The 18,396-nt window shown below is 38.1% G+C and overlaps 1 protein-coding gene across 3 annotated transcripts in view; it reads left to right on the forward strand.

Annotated features, from left to right (window-relative positions):
* The first annotated feature begins 17,167 nt into the window (after positions 1-17,167).
* BAZ1A (bromodomain adjacent to zinc finger domain 1A) overlaps positions 17,168-18,396 on the forward strand; it is a 94,700-nt gene continuing 93,471 nt past the window's right edge. The window contains exons 1-2 of one of the 3 annotated variants that reach the window (XM_065900787.1): positions 17,168-17,562; positions 18,019-18,189. In XM_065900787.1, coding sequence (XP_065756859.1) covers positions 18,077-18,189 — 113 coding nt within the window. In that variant the 5' untranslated portion in view covers positions 17,168-17,562; positions 18,019-18,076. Of the gene's footprint in view, positions 17,563-17,873; positions 18,190-18,396 lie in introns of those variants that run through there. The other 2 variants (XM_065900797.1, XM_065900807.1) reach the window with 2 other exon arrangements.

Raw genomic sequence — 18,396 nt, forward strand, 5'->3', positions numbered from 1 at the left:
TCTAAATTATTTCTTTTTTGTGTGGTAGCTGTGATGTGGCACATTTACATGTCTTCTTACAAAATTTGAAATGGTATTTTAGATGTACTTTCAAACTGGTGCACGTAGATTGTGGTTGCCCTGTTGCTAATGATGCATTAGTCTTGATTGTCTTTTATCCCAGCATGGTAAAAGCCTTTGCAGATATTAAAATTCACAACCCCTCTGACAAACAGTTAATAGGTAATTAAATTCTGTGCTCTACCCACTTGATATATGAATCAGTTCTTGGTTAATAAGCTCTCTTACATATTTAAAGTGAAATTTAAATAACAATAACGGCACAAGCCACAGAGAAATACAAAGGAGTTTAAAATAACCATGAATGCTCCTAAATTCAAAAATAGAGCTCCTTTAGAAATATGTGAAACCTTATGCTTGCACTAGTTCAAGGTGGACCTAAGATATTTAAAACTAATTCATTCTTCAAGAAATATTTGTAGAGGCCCACTGTGCATCAGACATGTGCTGGAGGGGGTAATACAAGGATGCATAAGATATAGCTGCACTGGCGCCTCTCCTTGAAGAACTAGCTGTCTAATGAGGGAAACCATCAAGGAGGCAAATAATTATATTGGGTTGGCCAAAAAGTTCGTTCGGGTTTTTCCATAAGCTCTTACAGTGACAAGTGCTATAACAGGGGTATCTACAAAAGTGCTATTCTACTAATGCACAAGGACAATGTCACGTGAAAAGACAAAATACCTTCCTATAATTAATAACAATCACTCTGTTAATAACACCAATTTCTCTAAAACACAAAGCTACATTTTTGTACTATGGAATAATGAGGGGCTTCACAAAATCAATGAATCAGCTAGTTCTGTGACAAGCATCTGATTTAAACCTCTTATTTGATAGATTTGTTAACCCACCACCAGAAGTTTGGTGAATAGAGTTAATGGAAGAGACTAAATCTCTTGGCTTCCATTGGTGTTCTTTCCATCCCACCTTTAACGTGAATCTATTTCAACCTTGTTCATAATTCAAGAAAGGAAAAACTATTTCAAATTCTCTATAAATTCGTACAATAGAGATGCAAAAATACAGTCCAGATTTTTCATAGCATTCATTCATTTGTATTCCTTCCTTCAGGATACATTAAATAAGGGACTACAGTATAGCAGGTCTTGTTTTAGAGGAGGAAGGCAGGGTCCCTGCCCACCCCTATCCCAGGATGACTGGCATATAAACAAATGGATACAATGTGTCATAGGAGGCCTGCAGGGGAGTAAGCGCCACAGGAGAATTATGGATGTTTGGGGCAGAGGTACAGCAAGTGCTTCCTTGAGAAGATAGTGCTTAGTCTAATACATTTTCTTAATCTGTACTTGCAAAACGAGGGCTTGGGCTATGCAAGTATATCTGACGTACAAAATTTGAACGCAGTAGTAGTTTTTCTTCGGGCCAATTAAAGTTATGTAAGAACTTTCCTAGGTCCTGATTATTTTGGAAATTTTAGGCCTACTTATTGCAATTTATGTTTTCTCTGACTGTTGAGACATACTAATGAGCTTTTGTTCTTGAACAGACTGGTTGCAACAGCTTTGGAATGTGTTTATAAAATTAAAAGGCAAACAAAAACACTACAGTTCAAAATTTGCTTTTTATTAGGCCTGCTACTTTGCTTCAGGCTTTAAACTGTACACAGATAATGAAAAAAACAGAGAAGTGCAAGTTGCAGAGAACCTTCTGTGCTGATTGACTCTTGGGAATCTTAACATTTGAATATACTTCCCAAGGTCCAAGCATACAGTAGGAGTAGACGCCAGAAGATACAGGAGCCTACGTAGTTGAGAAACCCCATTATTAGAAGAACAGAGTTACAGCTAAATTACAGCAAAATTTTAGGCTGTCCTTGAGGACATGCATAGCAAGTTATGCTACTAATAGATGATTTGTAAGCCTGAAAATACAGAGAAGCAATATTCAGGCTAAAACAAAACCTCCTACTTTGTTAGAATAGAGAGAATATGCTTTTTGTTGGGAAGCTAAATCCTGGGAGAGTCAGAGACTAAATAAATACTCTACAGAGAGCAAGTCCCAAAGAATCTTACTTTTAAAGTGAGTAGCATTGAGCTACCATGGGACCCAAGGACCTTCCTAGAAAAGTAAAGTTTTGCTGTTGCTGTAGCATAGAGGCATCAGAGCAGGTGTTCTTAGTGAGTTAGATCAGGGGGCCTACAGGAACTCTGAGGAAGAACAGAAACAGCATAAGAATAGAGGTGAAACGTGTGAGTGCAGCTGTAACTATTTTTTTTTTTCTTTTCTTGCGGTCTGCGGGCCTCTCACTGTTGTGGCCTCTCCCATTGCGGAGCACAGGCTCCGGACACACAGGCTCCGCAGCCATGGCTCACGGGCCCAGCCACTCCACGGCATGTGGGATCTTCCCGGACCGGGGCACGAACCTGTGTCCCCTGCATCGGCAGGTGGACTCTCCACCACTGCGCCACCAGGGAAGCCCACAGCTATAACTTTGAGGGGAGGACACTAGGACAATTTATAGAGGGGGCTGAGCCCAGGTCATGTTAAACTGGGTGCCTGCCCAACATTTTTTTTTTTTCTTTTTGCCCACCATTTTTTAAAAGGTAAAATCAGGTTAAAATGAACATGAAACCCTAAAAGTAGAAAAGACATATCTCAGGTTGCAGAGATAAGGCATGAGTAGTTCCTCTCTTGGTAGGAGGACAAATAAAAACATTGACCACTTTGATTTTGCTGCTATGTAGAAAGGGTGGTCTATCTATCTCAGTGTGTTTGTTTTTAAGTCCCATTTTTCACTGGAAAAACATCCTAGGTGAGTCCAGTAAGCGTCTGGTATACCACAGACTCTAGAAGTTCATTTTCTTAGCTTCCACTTGTGGGCTGTGTAACATCTTAAACTTTTTATTTTGAAATTATGGTACAGTCACAGAAAGTTGTTTAAAAAAATGCCAGAGAGATTCCATGTACCTTCACCCTCAGTTCCCTTATATTTTCCAAATGTTATTGCTACTATACAGGAAAATTTTCTTGTAACCAAATATCTCTCTGAACCTCTCTTGTTAGTAGTAATAGTCTTTTAGCTGACACTTCGTCTTCTGGACAATTAGATCATCTACACATAGTGATAAATTTCTCTCTCTTTTTTTAAGACTTATACCTCTTATTTATTTTTCTTGTCTTATTTATTAGCTAGCTTCCTGAACAGATATGAAGAATAACAACAATAGTGGGGGTTTTTTATTGTTCTTGATTTTGGTGGAAATGTAACTAAAGTTTTAATGTTGTTTGAAATTTGTTGTATAAAGTATAAGCCTTATTGTGTCTTCATTTACACTTTTGTTTGTTTACAAACCAGGAATAGACATTGAATTTGATCAAGTTCTCTTTTGTTCTCTCTCAAAACACTCTTGGATTTTACTCTTTTGATCCATTAATGTATTGAAATTAATTTATTGATCTCCTAATGTTGAACAATCTATTCTTTCTCAAAATAAGCCCTCATGGTTAGTGTGTGTTATTCTGTTAATATACTGCTGCATTTGTTTGCAAATATTTTATTTGGGATTTTTTTGCATCGGTTTTCATAAACGGTATTAATCTGTGGTTTTCTTTGCGTGTGTGTGCTATGTGCCTCAGATTTTGTTCCCAGGTTATGCTAACTTTATAAAATGAATAATAATAAAGCTTTCCATAGCATTCTATTTTACATAATAGATTAAATATTATTGATTATAATGTATGTATGCCTCAAAGTTTTGATTGAATTTGCATAGAAACATTTATGAGCCTGGAATCTACCTCTACACTTTATAGATGAGGAAACTTCATTTCCCAAGGCTTTAGGTGCCAAATGGAAATTTAAAACCCCAGTCTTACCAAGGCATTTGCTTTCTACAACAGCCTATTGCTTCTCTAGCATAATTAATTAGCATTAACTATTATAGGGATACCTGGCAAATAAGGGATTCTTCTCATCTGATAGAGCAGAATTTACCAAAAGCTTCAATAATCTGACGTGTAGGGGAAATGAAACTTCTGTATTTGTGAATTTCCCATATATGATCACCCCGTGGTTAGCTGTTCCTCCCATCCCAGCTTCCACTGCAGCTTCACTTTTATCCTATGGGGAAGGACCAGTCAGGCTTATGCTCTCTCTTGAAAATATTCTTTCTGGTTATGAGACTCTCTGCTGCTACTGAAAGCCACTAGAAACTGGTTGAAGTCCATTCTTTAAGCTAATGCCTTCTCTCTCCTCAGGCCTACAAGGGGATATGATAGAGTAGTATCCCTATGGCTCCAGCCTCCTTGTTCTTTTAGACTCCACAAAACTTACAAACGAAGCTTTGAAACATAGTTAAATTTCTCTAAAGCCTGTTGAGAAAATAATATTTTCTCTGTATTTGCTGGCCTCAAGCTCAGTCAATGGAAACAATGACTCTCCTTTGTTGTACAGAGCAGCTTTTGGTCCTTTCTTGCCTTGCTCAGAGAGATCAGTAGCAAAATTAAAGCACTTTAATGGCTGTTTTTTGTCCCTGTTCCACCTAACAAAATTTACTCTGTTTATTACCACCTAATATAAAAATCTTTTAAAATGTAAAAAGGGTATTACCAAAGAAAAATCGAAATGGCCAATAAACATATAAAAAGATAACCTCATTAGCAGTCAGGAAAATGCAAATTTAAACTACAGTGAGGTATTACCACATACTCACCGGAATGGCTAAAAAGAGAGACAATACTAAATATGAGTGAGGATATGCAGTTACTAGAACTTATATAATGCTGCTGGTGAGAGTGCCAATTTGTATGACCACTTTGGGAGAGTTTGACTATCTATTAAAGATAAAAATATGCATATCCTATGAACCAACAATTTCACCCTTATCTATACATTCACATGTCCAAGAGACATGCACAAGAATATTCATAGGCAAAAACTGCAAACTAATATTCATCAACAGAAGAATGGATAAATTGTGGTGAATACATGTGCTAGAATGCCACATAGTAATGAAAATGAATAAACTACAGCTATGTGTCACAACATAGATGAATCTCATAAACATTGGAGTACAGGCTATATTCTCTTTCTTTACCTGGGTAGTGCGTGTGTGTGTGTGTGTGTGTGTGTGTGTGTGTGATAATTCATTGAGCTGTGTATTTATTTTGTGCGTTGTTCCATGTAATTCACAATAGAAAGGATTTTTTAAAAAGTGTGTGTGTATATATAGTATATATACATATATATGGTATGTATAGTATATACACGCTCAGACTCTTGAATAGTATGTTGAATATAATTTTATCTTTTCTTAATGATTTAGAGGCACTAAACTGTTGGTATTTCTGGGCTGGAATACACTTGATTTATGTGGAACTTTTTGTCCTACCATTAAATGACTCCAAATCCATGCTTCTTAAATTCTTGTATCTGGTTCTGAGTGTGTATCTTGAGTCAGAAGCGGTCTGAGTCACCTTCTGAGTGGTAGAAATGAAATCTGACTTTTATACTAGCTTGTAGTTATTTCTACTTTCCAATGAAATACATGATACAATAAATATGAATTTGTATCTTCTTGTTTGTATTAGAAAGCTCTTAAAAATGTGAAAGGACAGGGAGATCAGCTCGGTGCTTTGTGACCACCTAGAGGGGTGGGATAAGGAGGGTGGGAGGGAGACACAATAGGGAAGAGATATGGGGATATATGTATGCATATAGCTGATTCACTTTGTTATAAAGCAGAAACTAACATACCATTGTAAAGCAATTATACTCCAATAAAGATGTTAAAAAAATGTGAAAGGAAAAATTCCTCTAGTTGATTTCAAGAAAAAAGTTAGCCAATTTTCTGACTTATCCAACATCTTACTGTGATGGCAGTATTCACAGGAGATGGTCCTGTTCCTTTCTTAAAGATACTCTTATGTGTGACAAAGTGAGAGAGTGGCATGGACATATACACACTACCAAACGTAAAATAGATAGCTAGTGGGAAGCAGCCGCATAGCACAGGGACATCAGCTCGGTGCTTTGTGACCACCTAATGGGGTGGGATAGGGAGGGTGGGAGGGAGGGAGACGCAAGAAGGAAGAGATATGGGAACATATGTATATGTATAACTGATTCACTTTGTTATAAAGCAGAAACTAACACACCATTGTAAAGCAATTATGCTCCAATAAAGATGTAAAAAAATAAAATAAAATAAAAAGATACTCTTATGGATGTAGAAATACAATTCTTCTAAAGCCGGGATAAGGTCACTTCTCATCAATCAAGAAAGGACTTTTCAGGAGTGGTCAGAATGGTTAAATGTTGTAGACAAACTGAGAGGCATGAGGACTGTAAACAACCTTTCAAAGGAAAATGAGGTAGCAGATGGTTAGAAGAGCGCTGTGGAATATGGGGTATGGTGTGGAGCGAGAAAAAGGAATGGAAATAGGGACAAGTAGAGTCATTTTTCAAGACGAGACCTGTATATTTAATGTAGTTGAATGGACCCAGTGGAAGAGACAATAATTAAGCCAGGTTTCAAAGGAGACTTGCGATAAAGGTTATAAAATCAACAACTTCGGTGGAAGGGTTGATCTTGGGAAAGTAAATTCGTCTTTACTTGTGTAGATGGGTGGCAGGGGAGAAGACAGAGGTGTTGTCAGTTAACAAATGTAAACACCAAGAATGCAGGGATCTTCCTCTGTCTTCTTCCCTGATGTAGCCGTCTCCAGAACAGTATCTAACATATAAAAAGGCACTCAGAAGTATTTGTTGAATATATAGACTTTGATGGCTAATCAATCTGAATTCGAATCCCAGCTCTTCCTTCCACTTGCACACTATGGGGTCTTGGATTTCTTTACCCTGCTATACCTCAGCTTTATTATCTCTAAGACAAGAATAATAATATAGAGTGTAGTTCTCCTATACATATTTGTAACATAGACCTTTAATCTGAGCCATTATGACTTCCTTTTTTTGAATTTTATTTTATTTATTTTTTATACAGCAGGTTCTTATTAGTTATCTATTTTATACATATTAGTGTATATATGCATTATGACTTTCTTATATTATACTTAAATATTAAGCTCAGTGCTTGGCAAAGTGCTTTATACCTAGCAGTTGCTCTCTAAGTGATTTTTAATTGAATTTTATACTTAATTATAAGGAATAAACTTGCTTTATTATAGATCATAATACCTTTAGATATTTTTCAGAGGTTTTCTAGCTGTGGGGCCTTAATTTTGTTGAGATAACATAAAATACATATTTTATTGTTGTAAAATTATAAAAATAACTTTTTCTAAAAGTTGGTTATACAAATTAATTAGTTTTTACATAGCTCATTCTTCAGCTCTTAAATCCCAAATACTTAGCAATACATTCTGGTATTTTCTCTAACTTCATCAACAATTAGGAAGGCAGCTATAGTGGACCAGGGCGAAAAGGTAGCTTTTTATGATAGAAGGAGAAACGTAGGTGTATGTGTAGCATACAGAGGGGAAGGCACTGTCAACTTTCCTGCTAGAAAGTTCTAAAACATAAATAACTTCTGTGAAGTAAGATTAATTGTATCTAAATTAATAGTGGAAAAAAATTTGTGTTCTCAAGGTGCCTACTAGGTTTAAAACTTGACTGCCCACTTCTTGTGCTAACTTCTGTATTTGTTGCCGTAGGGATTGCCCAAGGCTCTTGCTTACAGCCTTAAATGAGTATAATTGCTATTGTTATGGACATCAGAAAAATACCGACTTATGACCAAGAGATAACCATCATATGACAACTCTAAGTGCATTTACAATTTTAACTCTTTGGAAACAGATAAAGGCAAAGTAGTAGTATATTATTTATTGTTTCTCAGAAGTCAGCATCACAACTATTTCTTGATTAGTCATAACTAAAAATATTTTATGATTAATTTATCACGATTTCTGCCCTACTGAAACTTACATTTTGGAGACTATGACACAAACATACAGGACATGCTCACATAAGTAAAACTGCTCCAGCAAGAATCCAAACCACTATCAAGATGACATATAGTGGTAAAGTTTATATTACTTAGTAACACCAAAAAGGAGGAATAAGATGGTAGCTCTGAGGAAATCAAAGTGAAGGAAAAAAGGTTTTTTAAGGATAAGGTGGGCTTGAATTTGTTAGTAGGCAAAAAAAAAAAAAAAAAAAAAAAAAAGGAGCAACTGAAATGGGGAGATACAAGAGAAAGAAGTCATGGAATAAGAACCTAGAGGTTGAAAGAAATATGATCAAAGGCACAGCTGTAGCCTTGGAAAGGAGAAGACAATAGGGAAGGAAAAGAAGGTGGGGTGAAAAGGAAATTTGGGCTGAGAACAGAAGTTGTTCTCAATCTGAATGGCCCAGATTTTGTAAATAAATTAGGAGTCAAGGTGTGGCCAAGAAAGGAAGATCAGGTGAGAGGCTTGAGAAAAATGAAAAGAGGTTTAGAAAACAGTTGTAGGGTGTTCAATAGATTGTCAACGTGAGATGACTTTAAAGGAGGTTAGCGTGTCTGTGCGGCCCTAAGATGTGTCTGTGAGGCTCTAAGATTAGAGAGCACATTTTGTAGTACCTTCCAGTGATCAATCAGGAAGAGGCAACAGAAAGCAAATGCTGGGGGTTACTCATGGTGGGAATAGGAGTGCTGGTGAGTTTCTAGAGCATCCTGCTACTTGAGCTGAGCACTTGAGTAGAGGAAAGAATATCAAGAGGTTTATTCATTTAGCAAGTATTAACTATTTACTGTATACCCATCAACTTTAGTAGCTTTTAAGATCATATTTCTGGAAACAGTTCCCTAATCTATAGCCTCAATCCTGATTTCTCTTTTGATTTCAGAGCCCAGTCTTCCAACTGCTTTGCTATTCCATATCTAAAATGCAATGCTTCATCTTCCTCCCAAACCTATTTCTATACCCGATTACCCCAATTTTGTTAATGTTATTACCTTTCTAGTCTCCTAGATCTGAAATTTTTGAGTCATCTCTGACTTTTCCTCTCCTTTCTTTAATGTGTCATCAAGTTCTGTCACTAAATACGTCCACTGAAATATTTCCCCTGGCTTTAATTCAGCCTGGCAATAATTCAGGCTGTTGTCATTCCATACTTGTACTTTTCCTGTGTCTTCTCAATTGTTTCCCTGCCTCCAGGTTCTACCCAATACAGTCAGTCTTACATACCACACCCAGTTTAATCTTTATAAAATGTCAGTTTGATGACTCATTCCTCATCTCAAAATATCTTCAAGAAGCTGTGGTAGAGTCCCCAAGGAAACAAGAAGACCCTAGAAGAGCTCATATTCCAGTGAGAATAGGGGCAGTTAATGTAGTCAGGAGGAGATATTGGTTTAGAACAGATTTCCCTGAGGAGTGACGGGAGACGAGAAAGGATGGAAGAAAGCTGGGAAACGCCAGGGTTTAGGGGAATAGGCTGAGGAGGAAGAGGTGATGCCAAAGAGACTCGGGGCAGTTCAGAGGGGTAGGAGGAAAACCAGGGGAGAGTGTGCCACAAAGGCCAAGGTAGGAGAGGATGTCAAGGAGCAGAATGAATAAGGTGTACTCTTCCTTCGTTAGAGTCTATTGGATTTGGCAATTAGGGATTCAAGAATCAAAAGCAGCTTTAGGGGAGGATGGGGAGGCTACAGAGGGTTAAGAAATAAAAAAGTAGAAAAAAGGAGCATATGTTTCCTTTTTTAAATGTTGGTTGAGAAGAGAAGAGAAATAGTGCTGAAGATAAAGAAAGATGTACTTAATCCTCCCCCCCCCACCCCATGAAAGAAACTTGCACTAGATTACAGCCTAAGGGCAGAGATCTCAATGGTGAAGGAAAGCCTGATATTGGATAGAAGGAAGATTGATGGAGCAAGATCCCTTTGGAGGTCTGAGGAGATAGAAACTAACGAGGGAAAAAAGTCTTTTTCTGTTTATAATCATCCTCTTACTGTATACATGCTAATTCTGACTCTATATATGTTATGGTTGTATATGGTTAAGGTGAAGATGCATTATGAAATGACTAGATGAATTTTTTGCAATTTGGAGAAGTAGCAGTTGGATGAATCATGACAGAAAACTCTAGAAATAGGAGTTGCTAATAACCTCAGTTGAAAAATCTAAATCTTTCATTAAAGTTCAAAGATATCATTCATTATGATTTTCATTGCTATGAAAATCAGTTGAGAATTAAGAATATTTTCATGCTGGATGTATTCATTTTCTATTGCTACTTTAACAAATCACCAGAAACTTAGTGGTTGGTCAGAAGTCCAACACAGGTCTCACTGGGCAAAAATAAAGGTGTAGGCAGGTTCATGTTCCTTTCTGGAGGCTTCTAGGAGAGAATCCGTTCCCTTGCCTCTTCCAGCTTCTAGAGACCACCACATTCTCTGGTTTGTGGCCCCCTTTCTCCATTCCAAAACAGCAACATCATATCCCTCTAACCTTTATTCAGTCCTCCCATCTATTTCTGACCACACCCAGAAAAGGTTCTCTACATTTGAGCACTCAAGTGATTAAACTGGGCCCACCTGGATAATCCAGGCAGCTTGCCCCATCTCAGGGTCCTTAACCTTAATCACATCAGAAAGTTTCTTTTGCCGTGTATGATAACTATTCACAGGCTCTGGGGATTAGGCTGTGGACATCTTTGGGGGCTATTATTCCGCCTACCACACCGGACCGAGAGTGAGGTCTTTATTTTAAGAGGGAAGTTTGAAATGGTAAAAAGAGAGATGTTTAGTACTGGGGAATTGGGTTTTGTACTTGAAATAGGCAAGATGCTTGTTCTGGTAGGTAAACCAGTTCCTAGATGCCAGGTATGTGGTTTCTAGATGCTAAAAAGTTACTGAGAAAGAGTTTACTCGTAGCTAAAAAAGCTTTTTCAGCTGAAAAAGATAAATTTCAGTTGTCAAGACACAGTGCCAAGATACACCCAAAGATGGGTGTTTTGACCTAAACATTTAGACTAGAGAAAATAGGATAGTAGCGTGACTCCTGGGTTCTAGGTATGATGATGGCAACAGAGGTAAAAGGGAGAAAACCTAAATACTTTATCTTATCGTGCCTGTAGCATTAGCACGTGTTTCACCAGGAACTCTTAGATTAGAAATTAGCGGTAATATGTTCAGAACTGGTTTCTGAATTTTAACTGTCTTAATTCTGTTTCTTCATCCATAATTGCCAGGTAGTCCATGTATGCATTACAATATGGGGCTAGTTATCGGTGTCACACTTGCAGTATACCATGAATAACCATGCTTCAACCACTTGAGCTAACTGGTAAAAAAAGACATGGTCCTAATTATAAATATTATAAATAATATTTATTTAAATACTATAAGAAAAAGGAAAGAACTTAGTAGTTTTCTGTAATAGGTTTTGAGTGCCTACTGTGTTCCAGGCATGGTAGTAAATCTTTTTAAAAGGATTTAAAAAATTATATAGTAATATTTAAAATAATATCTGATAATAGGTTATAGCCTGAACATTAAAGAAAAAGAGGAACAAAGTAGTATATTCCAGTATTTTATACTCAGTATTAACAGAAATTAGTAAATGAGATGGTAAATATTAGTGCAACTTTTATCTGGTAGCTATTTTACCAGATTAAAACTTAAAAATTAGTTTTGCAGTTGATAAAAATAAGAAAAAGAACCCTGTACTTCAAATTTTAAAACCTTCTGCTTGTTCCTTATATGTCTTATTTTAAAAAATAATACTAAATCTATTTGGGTGAATATAGTATGACTTGTTCTGTAAATTGGTATATAGCTAATAATTAACATAAACAGTCTAGAGGGAGTTTCTTGGAAATGTGTAATCTAAATTCTATTTCTAGGTTAAGATGAAAGCAGTCACCCATATGACTCTGCTTCTTTTACTATAATCAAATTAAGTTTGTATTTTATATATCCATCTAACAGTTCATCCATCCAACAAATTTGTATTGAACTCCTGTCATGGGAAAAGCACCATGCTAGGCCCTGTAAAATATTTAACAGACATTTTTACTTTTTATTTGCAGTTCTAAACTTATTTCCAATTGTTGCATGGAGGACTTTATTACATCAGCTATCTGTCCTGACCTGCCGCTTTAGCATCTAATCTCTGTATCTTATAAATTTTTATTCATCTTTCTACGAAGTGAGAAGTCTTCCTTTGATCCCTGTCCCCTAGCAACTCTTTCTCCAGAGGCAACCAATGTGTTATTTTCCAATATATCTTTCCAGGTCCATTTTATGTATCAAGCAAATATGTATATACATTAAGCCCCCCATACATATTTTAATGAACTTTTTAAAACTTTCTCATTCTTTCTTATGTCTGCATACCATTCCATTGTATGAACACATCATAATTTTGTTTAATCATGGACATTTCCATTAATTTTAACATTATGCTATTCCTAACAAAGCCAAACTAAAGTTTTTGTGGGGTTTTTTTAAAATTTATTTTTGGCTGCGTTGGGTCTTTGTTGTGGCGCGCAGGCTACTTTTCGTTTCTGTGCGCGGGCTTCTCATTGTGAGTGGCTTCTCTTGTTGCAGAGCACCGGCTCTAGGCGCGCGGGCTTCAGTACTTGTGGCTCACAGGCTCTAGCAGGTTCAGTAGTTGTGGCGCTTAGGCTTAGTTGCTCCGCGGCATGTGGGATCTTCCCGGACCAGGGCTCGAACCCGTGTCCCCTGCACTGGCAGGAGGGTTCTTAACCACTGCACCACCAGGGAAGTCCCTAAAGAGGCTTATATTCAAATATACTTGTGGGATATCTTCCTAGTGATGGAACTTTTATGTACATTTGTAATTTTGGATAAATATCACCAATTTGCCCTTTATAGAGGTTGTGCCTGTTTCTCCAGACTTACCAACATATGATGGTGATCTTTGCAAATCTGAAGGATGAAAAATGTCATCTCAGTGTAGTTTTAATTTGCTTTTCTCTTATTATGAGTGAGGCTGAGAATTTTTTATGTTTTAAAAGCCACTTCTATATTTTTTTCTGTATCTCTTAGGTTATTGTGATTTATTCGTAGACGACAGGGAAATAGGAAATTATATATTAGGAAAATTATCCCTTTGTCAGTGAGTTGCAAATAATTATTTTCCAAGTTTGATATTCATCTTCCAACTTTGTGGTAGCTTTTGTCATGCAGAAATTTTTATTTTATAGAATTATCTTTATGGATTCTGGGCTTTGCGTTATGGTGCTTAGGCTTTCCCCACTCTAAGATAATTTTTTAAATTCTCCATGGTTTCCTCTAACAAACATTCTTGATCATTACAAGTTCTAAACTGTTTAGTGCATTGGCTCAAGTTCTCTGTTTCAATTTGTATCTGAGCTAGATTAGCAAATCAGTCCAATGGAAATATACAGTAGTACAATAGTAAGGAGCTTGGACTCCAGAGTTGATAATTTTGGCTTTTCTGCTTCTGGGCTGTATGACCTTAGGCAAACTACTTAATTAACCTCTCTGAGCCTCAATGGCTTCATCTGTAAAACGGAAGTGATAAATAGTACTTTGTTGTAAGAATTGCATGAGATGATTCATTTAAAGCCCTTAGCACAATGCTTGACAAGCTGGAAGCATTCATTAAATGTAAACTATTACTGTGATAATGATGATGGCCATAGACATTCTTTCAACCCCTCCTACCATCCCATAATTCATGACTTTCATCACAAATGGTTGAATAAAAAATGAATTCCAAATTTGCCAACACTACTACTTCAGCATTAACAATCCAATCTCCTCTAAGCATAGTAGTTCTCAGCCTTGGCAGTACATTAGAATCATCTGAGTAGATTTTTAAACCCCAGACGCCTGGGTCCCTACCCCAGAAATTGTTTTAATTAGTCTAGGGTATGACCCAAGCATCAGTATCTTTCAAAAACCCCTCTGGCAATTTCAATGGGCAGCTAAGGTCTAGCACCACTATCCTAATACTAGGCCAATGGTTTCAGATATTCATTGCTTCTAAAGAACAATATATATAAATCTTTTATAGGCAAAATGCCATGAATTAGAAAGACATTAAAAAAAGATCATAGAAGAGTTGAGACAGGTGTCAGGTAAAGATACTAAGGAAAGGAGTTACAAAGTTGAAGATATTCCTTGTATATATTTATAAGACATCTTTCTCAGCTATACTCTAAATGCTAAACTGCTACTTAGAGGTAAGGGACATGAAGTGTTTATATTTGTTAGATGTGTTAACTGAAGCATGGAGATAGGATTTGTCAGCTCTTCAGTTGGACAAATTTAAGATTTGTATTACTCCTATTGCCTTTCTGGATAATTCTCAAAAATGATTATTTCTGATCATGAGTAATATATCTTATCCCCATACACATTTTAGCAGTTCAGGAGGGATTTGTAATAGTATTTTAGCTCATTTACAGATACAGTGCAAGTAGGGTATACAAGAAAATTAGATATTATCAAATCTACAGAAAGAGCAGTGTGGTCTAAAGAGACTAGACAAGGAGTCAGGAGGCCTAGATTTCAGTTCCTGAGCTTCCATTTCCTCAGCTGCAAAATGAGAGAATGAAGAGTTACCAAAAGTTTCTTTCAGTTCTAAGTAATTACTGTCTCACCAAACCACCTAAGTAAAGCCTTTCTTAATCAGTCAATAGAAGACAGGAAAAGTATACTAGCTCAAGCTTTTACAAATATATATATTTCATAGTCTTGTTTTATCTTTACCTATCCAAAGCAGTATACCTTCTCAAATATTAAACTAGGTCTTGATGATATTAGATTGATATATGCCCTAACTAGTATATTTACATTTTAGTGGGGACTACTGGTGTCTTCACCCAGAGAGGTGACAGAGGGTGGAGGGTTGCATCTTGAGACTGGGGAGGATATGCTAGAACATGAGCTTTATGTTGCCCTTCAAATCATGCCCTGTGGATGACTTCATTTAGGACTGACCCTGGGTCCCCCTTTTATTGTACATTTTCTTTTAATCTTTTCTACTTCTTTTTTTGCATATTACTCATGATCATTAGGACTCATACAATCCTTGTATTGTTTATTTGTCTTTACATCATCTCTTACCTACAAGAGTGTACGTTTTTTGAGGCCAGGATACATTTATATTGTATCCCTCACATGAGCTAGTACAGTGTCTTGGCACATAAATGGAGGACAAATGTTTAACTGAATTAAATTATTAAAATTTCAAATTATTTCTCTTTTTCTTTTTTGTGATACCCTAACTTTCATAGTTTCCTTTACAATATTTCCAATTTTTTTTACACAAAGTCCTATTTTATGACAGTATCCTTTACTTTCTGAATACAGCAATGAGCTTTTCACTCTCAAAAGTCTAGAAGTAGTAGTAAAGCAAGGAGGTGATCATGATACCAAAATATGAAATAACTAATATATTAGGTAAGTTTTTAGCAGTAAACATGTAGGATAACTTTAAAAGAAGTGTTACTTTGAGGTAGCTTAGGTATGCTATCAATTTGATCAAACATTATAAACATATAAAAACTAAACCTTTTAATATATTATTTATAATGTACTAAACACATTCTGAAATAACTATGTATAATATTGATTAAATATCATAAATTAAAATAAATCCTATGTATGTAACTCAGAGAACCAAGTTATGATGGTATTGAAATTTGAGTATGTAGTAGGGAAATTGAGATGATAGTATTTTGAAGTAGAATAAAATTTCCATTTTAGGCTAGTATAAAAACAAGAATCCAGTTGTTTAAAAATTTGTATTTAATAAAAGTAAAATCAACATTACTATTTTTGATGGTGATTTTAACAAGATTATTTTAGCAGCTTAGCAAATAGTGAGATCTAAGAAAGATAAATACTATATAATCAGATAAAATTTCATCTATTTTTAGCTTAACAGTTAAGGTGGGATTTTGAATTGTGAGAGTGATGCTTCAATATCAGTTGAAAATTATCCATTCTCCTTGTCCCCATTTTTTGTAGGCTCTAAGTTTTTCACCTGGGAAATTACTTTCTATGAAGGGAATTCTATATTGTCACTCAGTGTACTAGTTGGAGGCCAGTTTAAAACACCAAATCTTTGCATGCATAATTTTCTGAAGAGCTTATCCAGGCTAAGGAATATACTTGCTACTCAGAGCATTTCAAAGCCTCTTTGACTTTTGTATCTGTACACTAAGGTGCATTAATTTTCTTAATGATTTTTGAATCACAAAAGTTTATTTTGCTAGCCACCATAGAAGTATCTTAAAAGAAGTTTAAAAATAATAATTCTTGAGATTTGGATAGATTCCTTACATTTTCTGCTCCAATGTACATATGTACTTAATTTGAAGATACAAAGATGATCCCACATTGCTTTTACAACTGAGATCATTTCATAGTATTAGTAATTAGTTACATCCTTTGTTGAAGGACTTCTTCAAACTTATTGTCTTTTAGACCCATTCTTACAGGTTAATCTGCAAATAAGCAAATGTCAAGGGCAGTAGCAAAAATGACCATTTAATACAAAGCTGGCAAACATTTGGAGTTATGTGTAGTTTCGAATATTTTTTACTTCAAAAGTCACATGTATTATATGCATTAAAATTAGTTCAACAAATGGAAATCATAGATATAGGAAAGTTGTTTTAGGGGAAATTTCACTAGTAAATTCATAATCTTTAAAATTCTGAGTGATTGAATTAAATACTGATCCCTTGCATAATATATTCAGCGGCGTATTCTAAATATTACTTTTTAAAGGTGTGGTTTTTAGTTTTAAATATGAGAGGGTCCTACAGGCATGATGACATTTTCTGACGTATACTTTCTTGGTCTTTTCCTCTGCTAAGACTTTGACTGTATTGTCCTAAGTATTAAAGACCACGGTGTCAAGAAAGGTATTTTCAAGATGAATGTTTATACAAGCAAAGTATTTTTTTAGACAGGTGAATTCTAATTCTGAAGAAGAAAATTTCAAAATACTGTTCACTTCTTATTCCTCATCTCTCTTCCCATCCTTAAAATACAAGTTAAATCTTAATTGGAATCCTTTTCCCATTGTGGAACCAAGCGCTGGTGTCAGACTTGAAGAGGAAGGCTTTACTTTGTTAGCTATTTGTTTGAAACCCCAGCTCTCTCCCCAGATCTTAGGGCTGATAATCGCAAACATGGAGGATGCTTCTGATTCTTCACAAGGGGTTGCTCCATTAATTAATAATGTAGCTCTCCCAGGCTCTCCGCCGTCTCTTCCTGTATCAGTGACAGGCTGTAAAAGTCATCGAGTAGCCAATAAAAAGGTAGAAGCGAGAAGTGAAAAGCTCCTCCCAACAGCTCTTCCTCCTTCTGAGCCGAAAGTAGATCAGAAACTTCCCAGGAGCTCCGAGAGGCGGGGAAGTGGCGGTGGGACGCGATCCCCCGCGAGGAGCCAGGCCGTGGCAGCGGGAGAAGCGGCGGCCGGCGGCGCGGAGGGGCCGGCGAGAAGCGACCCCCCGGGGGGACAGAGCCTCCCCTCGCCGCCTTTGTAGTTGAGACGGTGGAGAAGTGGCAGCCGGCGTGCTTGCAGGTGAGGGGCTTGGTGTGGTCGCTCGGGAGCCGGCCGGCGCCGGCAGAGAAGTGTAGGCGAGCGGGGGAACAAAGCGGAGCGGCGCCGGGGTCCGCCCGCAGCGAGCTCCCTAGCGGCGTCGGGCCGGCCGGCTACGCGCAGAGCACGTTCTGAGCCCCGCGGCCGCAGGGGCTGGGGGAGGGGGCCGCCGCCGCCGCCGCCGCCGCACCCGCACCGCCTGCCCGCGGCTGGGCGTTTGGCCCCATTGTGAACCGGCAGCCCAGCGTGCGGCGGTGGGGCGGCTCCTCTGGCTCAATACCCCGACCGCGACAGGAGCGACCTCAGCTTGGGTGGCAGCCGCAGCGCGTCAGTCACACAAAAGGCAGTCGAGCTTCACCCGGCGCGCGGACCGGCCCACGCCGCCGCTGCCGAGCGCTCCCCACCTTACCGGCTTTCCTTTCCCTCCAATTTTGATAGGGAAGCGGGGCCGGCGCGGGCGGCCGAGGGTCCGGGTGAGCCCGCGGGCGGACACGAGATGCCGCTGCTACACCGAAAGCCGTTTGTGAGCCAGAAGCCGCCCGCGGACTTGCGGCCCGACGAGGAAGTTTTCTACTGTAAAGTCACCAACGAGATCTTCCGCCACTATGAGTAAGGGCCGGGCCGGGCGCGGGGGGTGCGAGGGAGTGTGGGGACTCCCTCCCCAGCGTCCTTTTGTCTCTCTCCTTTTCCAAGACCCGGGTTTCTGGCGGGGCGACTGGAAAGTGACGGGTGGCCGCGGGCCCGCGTTTCTCTGGCCCCCGAGTCCGACACGGTGACTGCGCGGGGCCCCCGGGAGGCCCGACCGGCCGAGGCGCG

Source organism: Phocoena phocoena, chromosome 2, assembly GCF_963924675.1.
Source record: "Phocoena phocoena chromosome 2, mPhoPho1.1, whole genome shotgun sequence".
Classification (NCBI taxonomy): domain Eukaryota; kingdom Metazoa; phylum Chordata; class Mammalia; order Artiodactyla; family Phocoenidae; genus Phocoena; species Phocoena phocoena.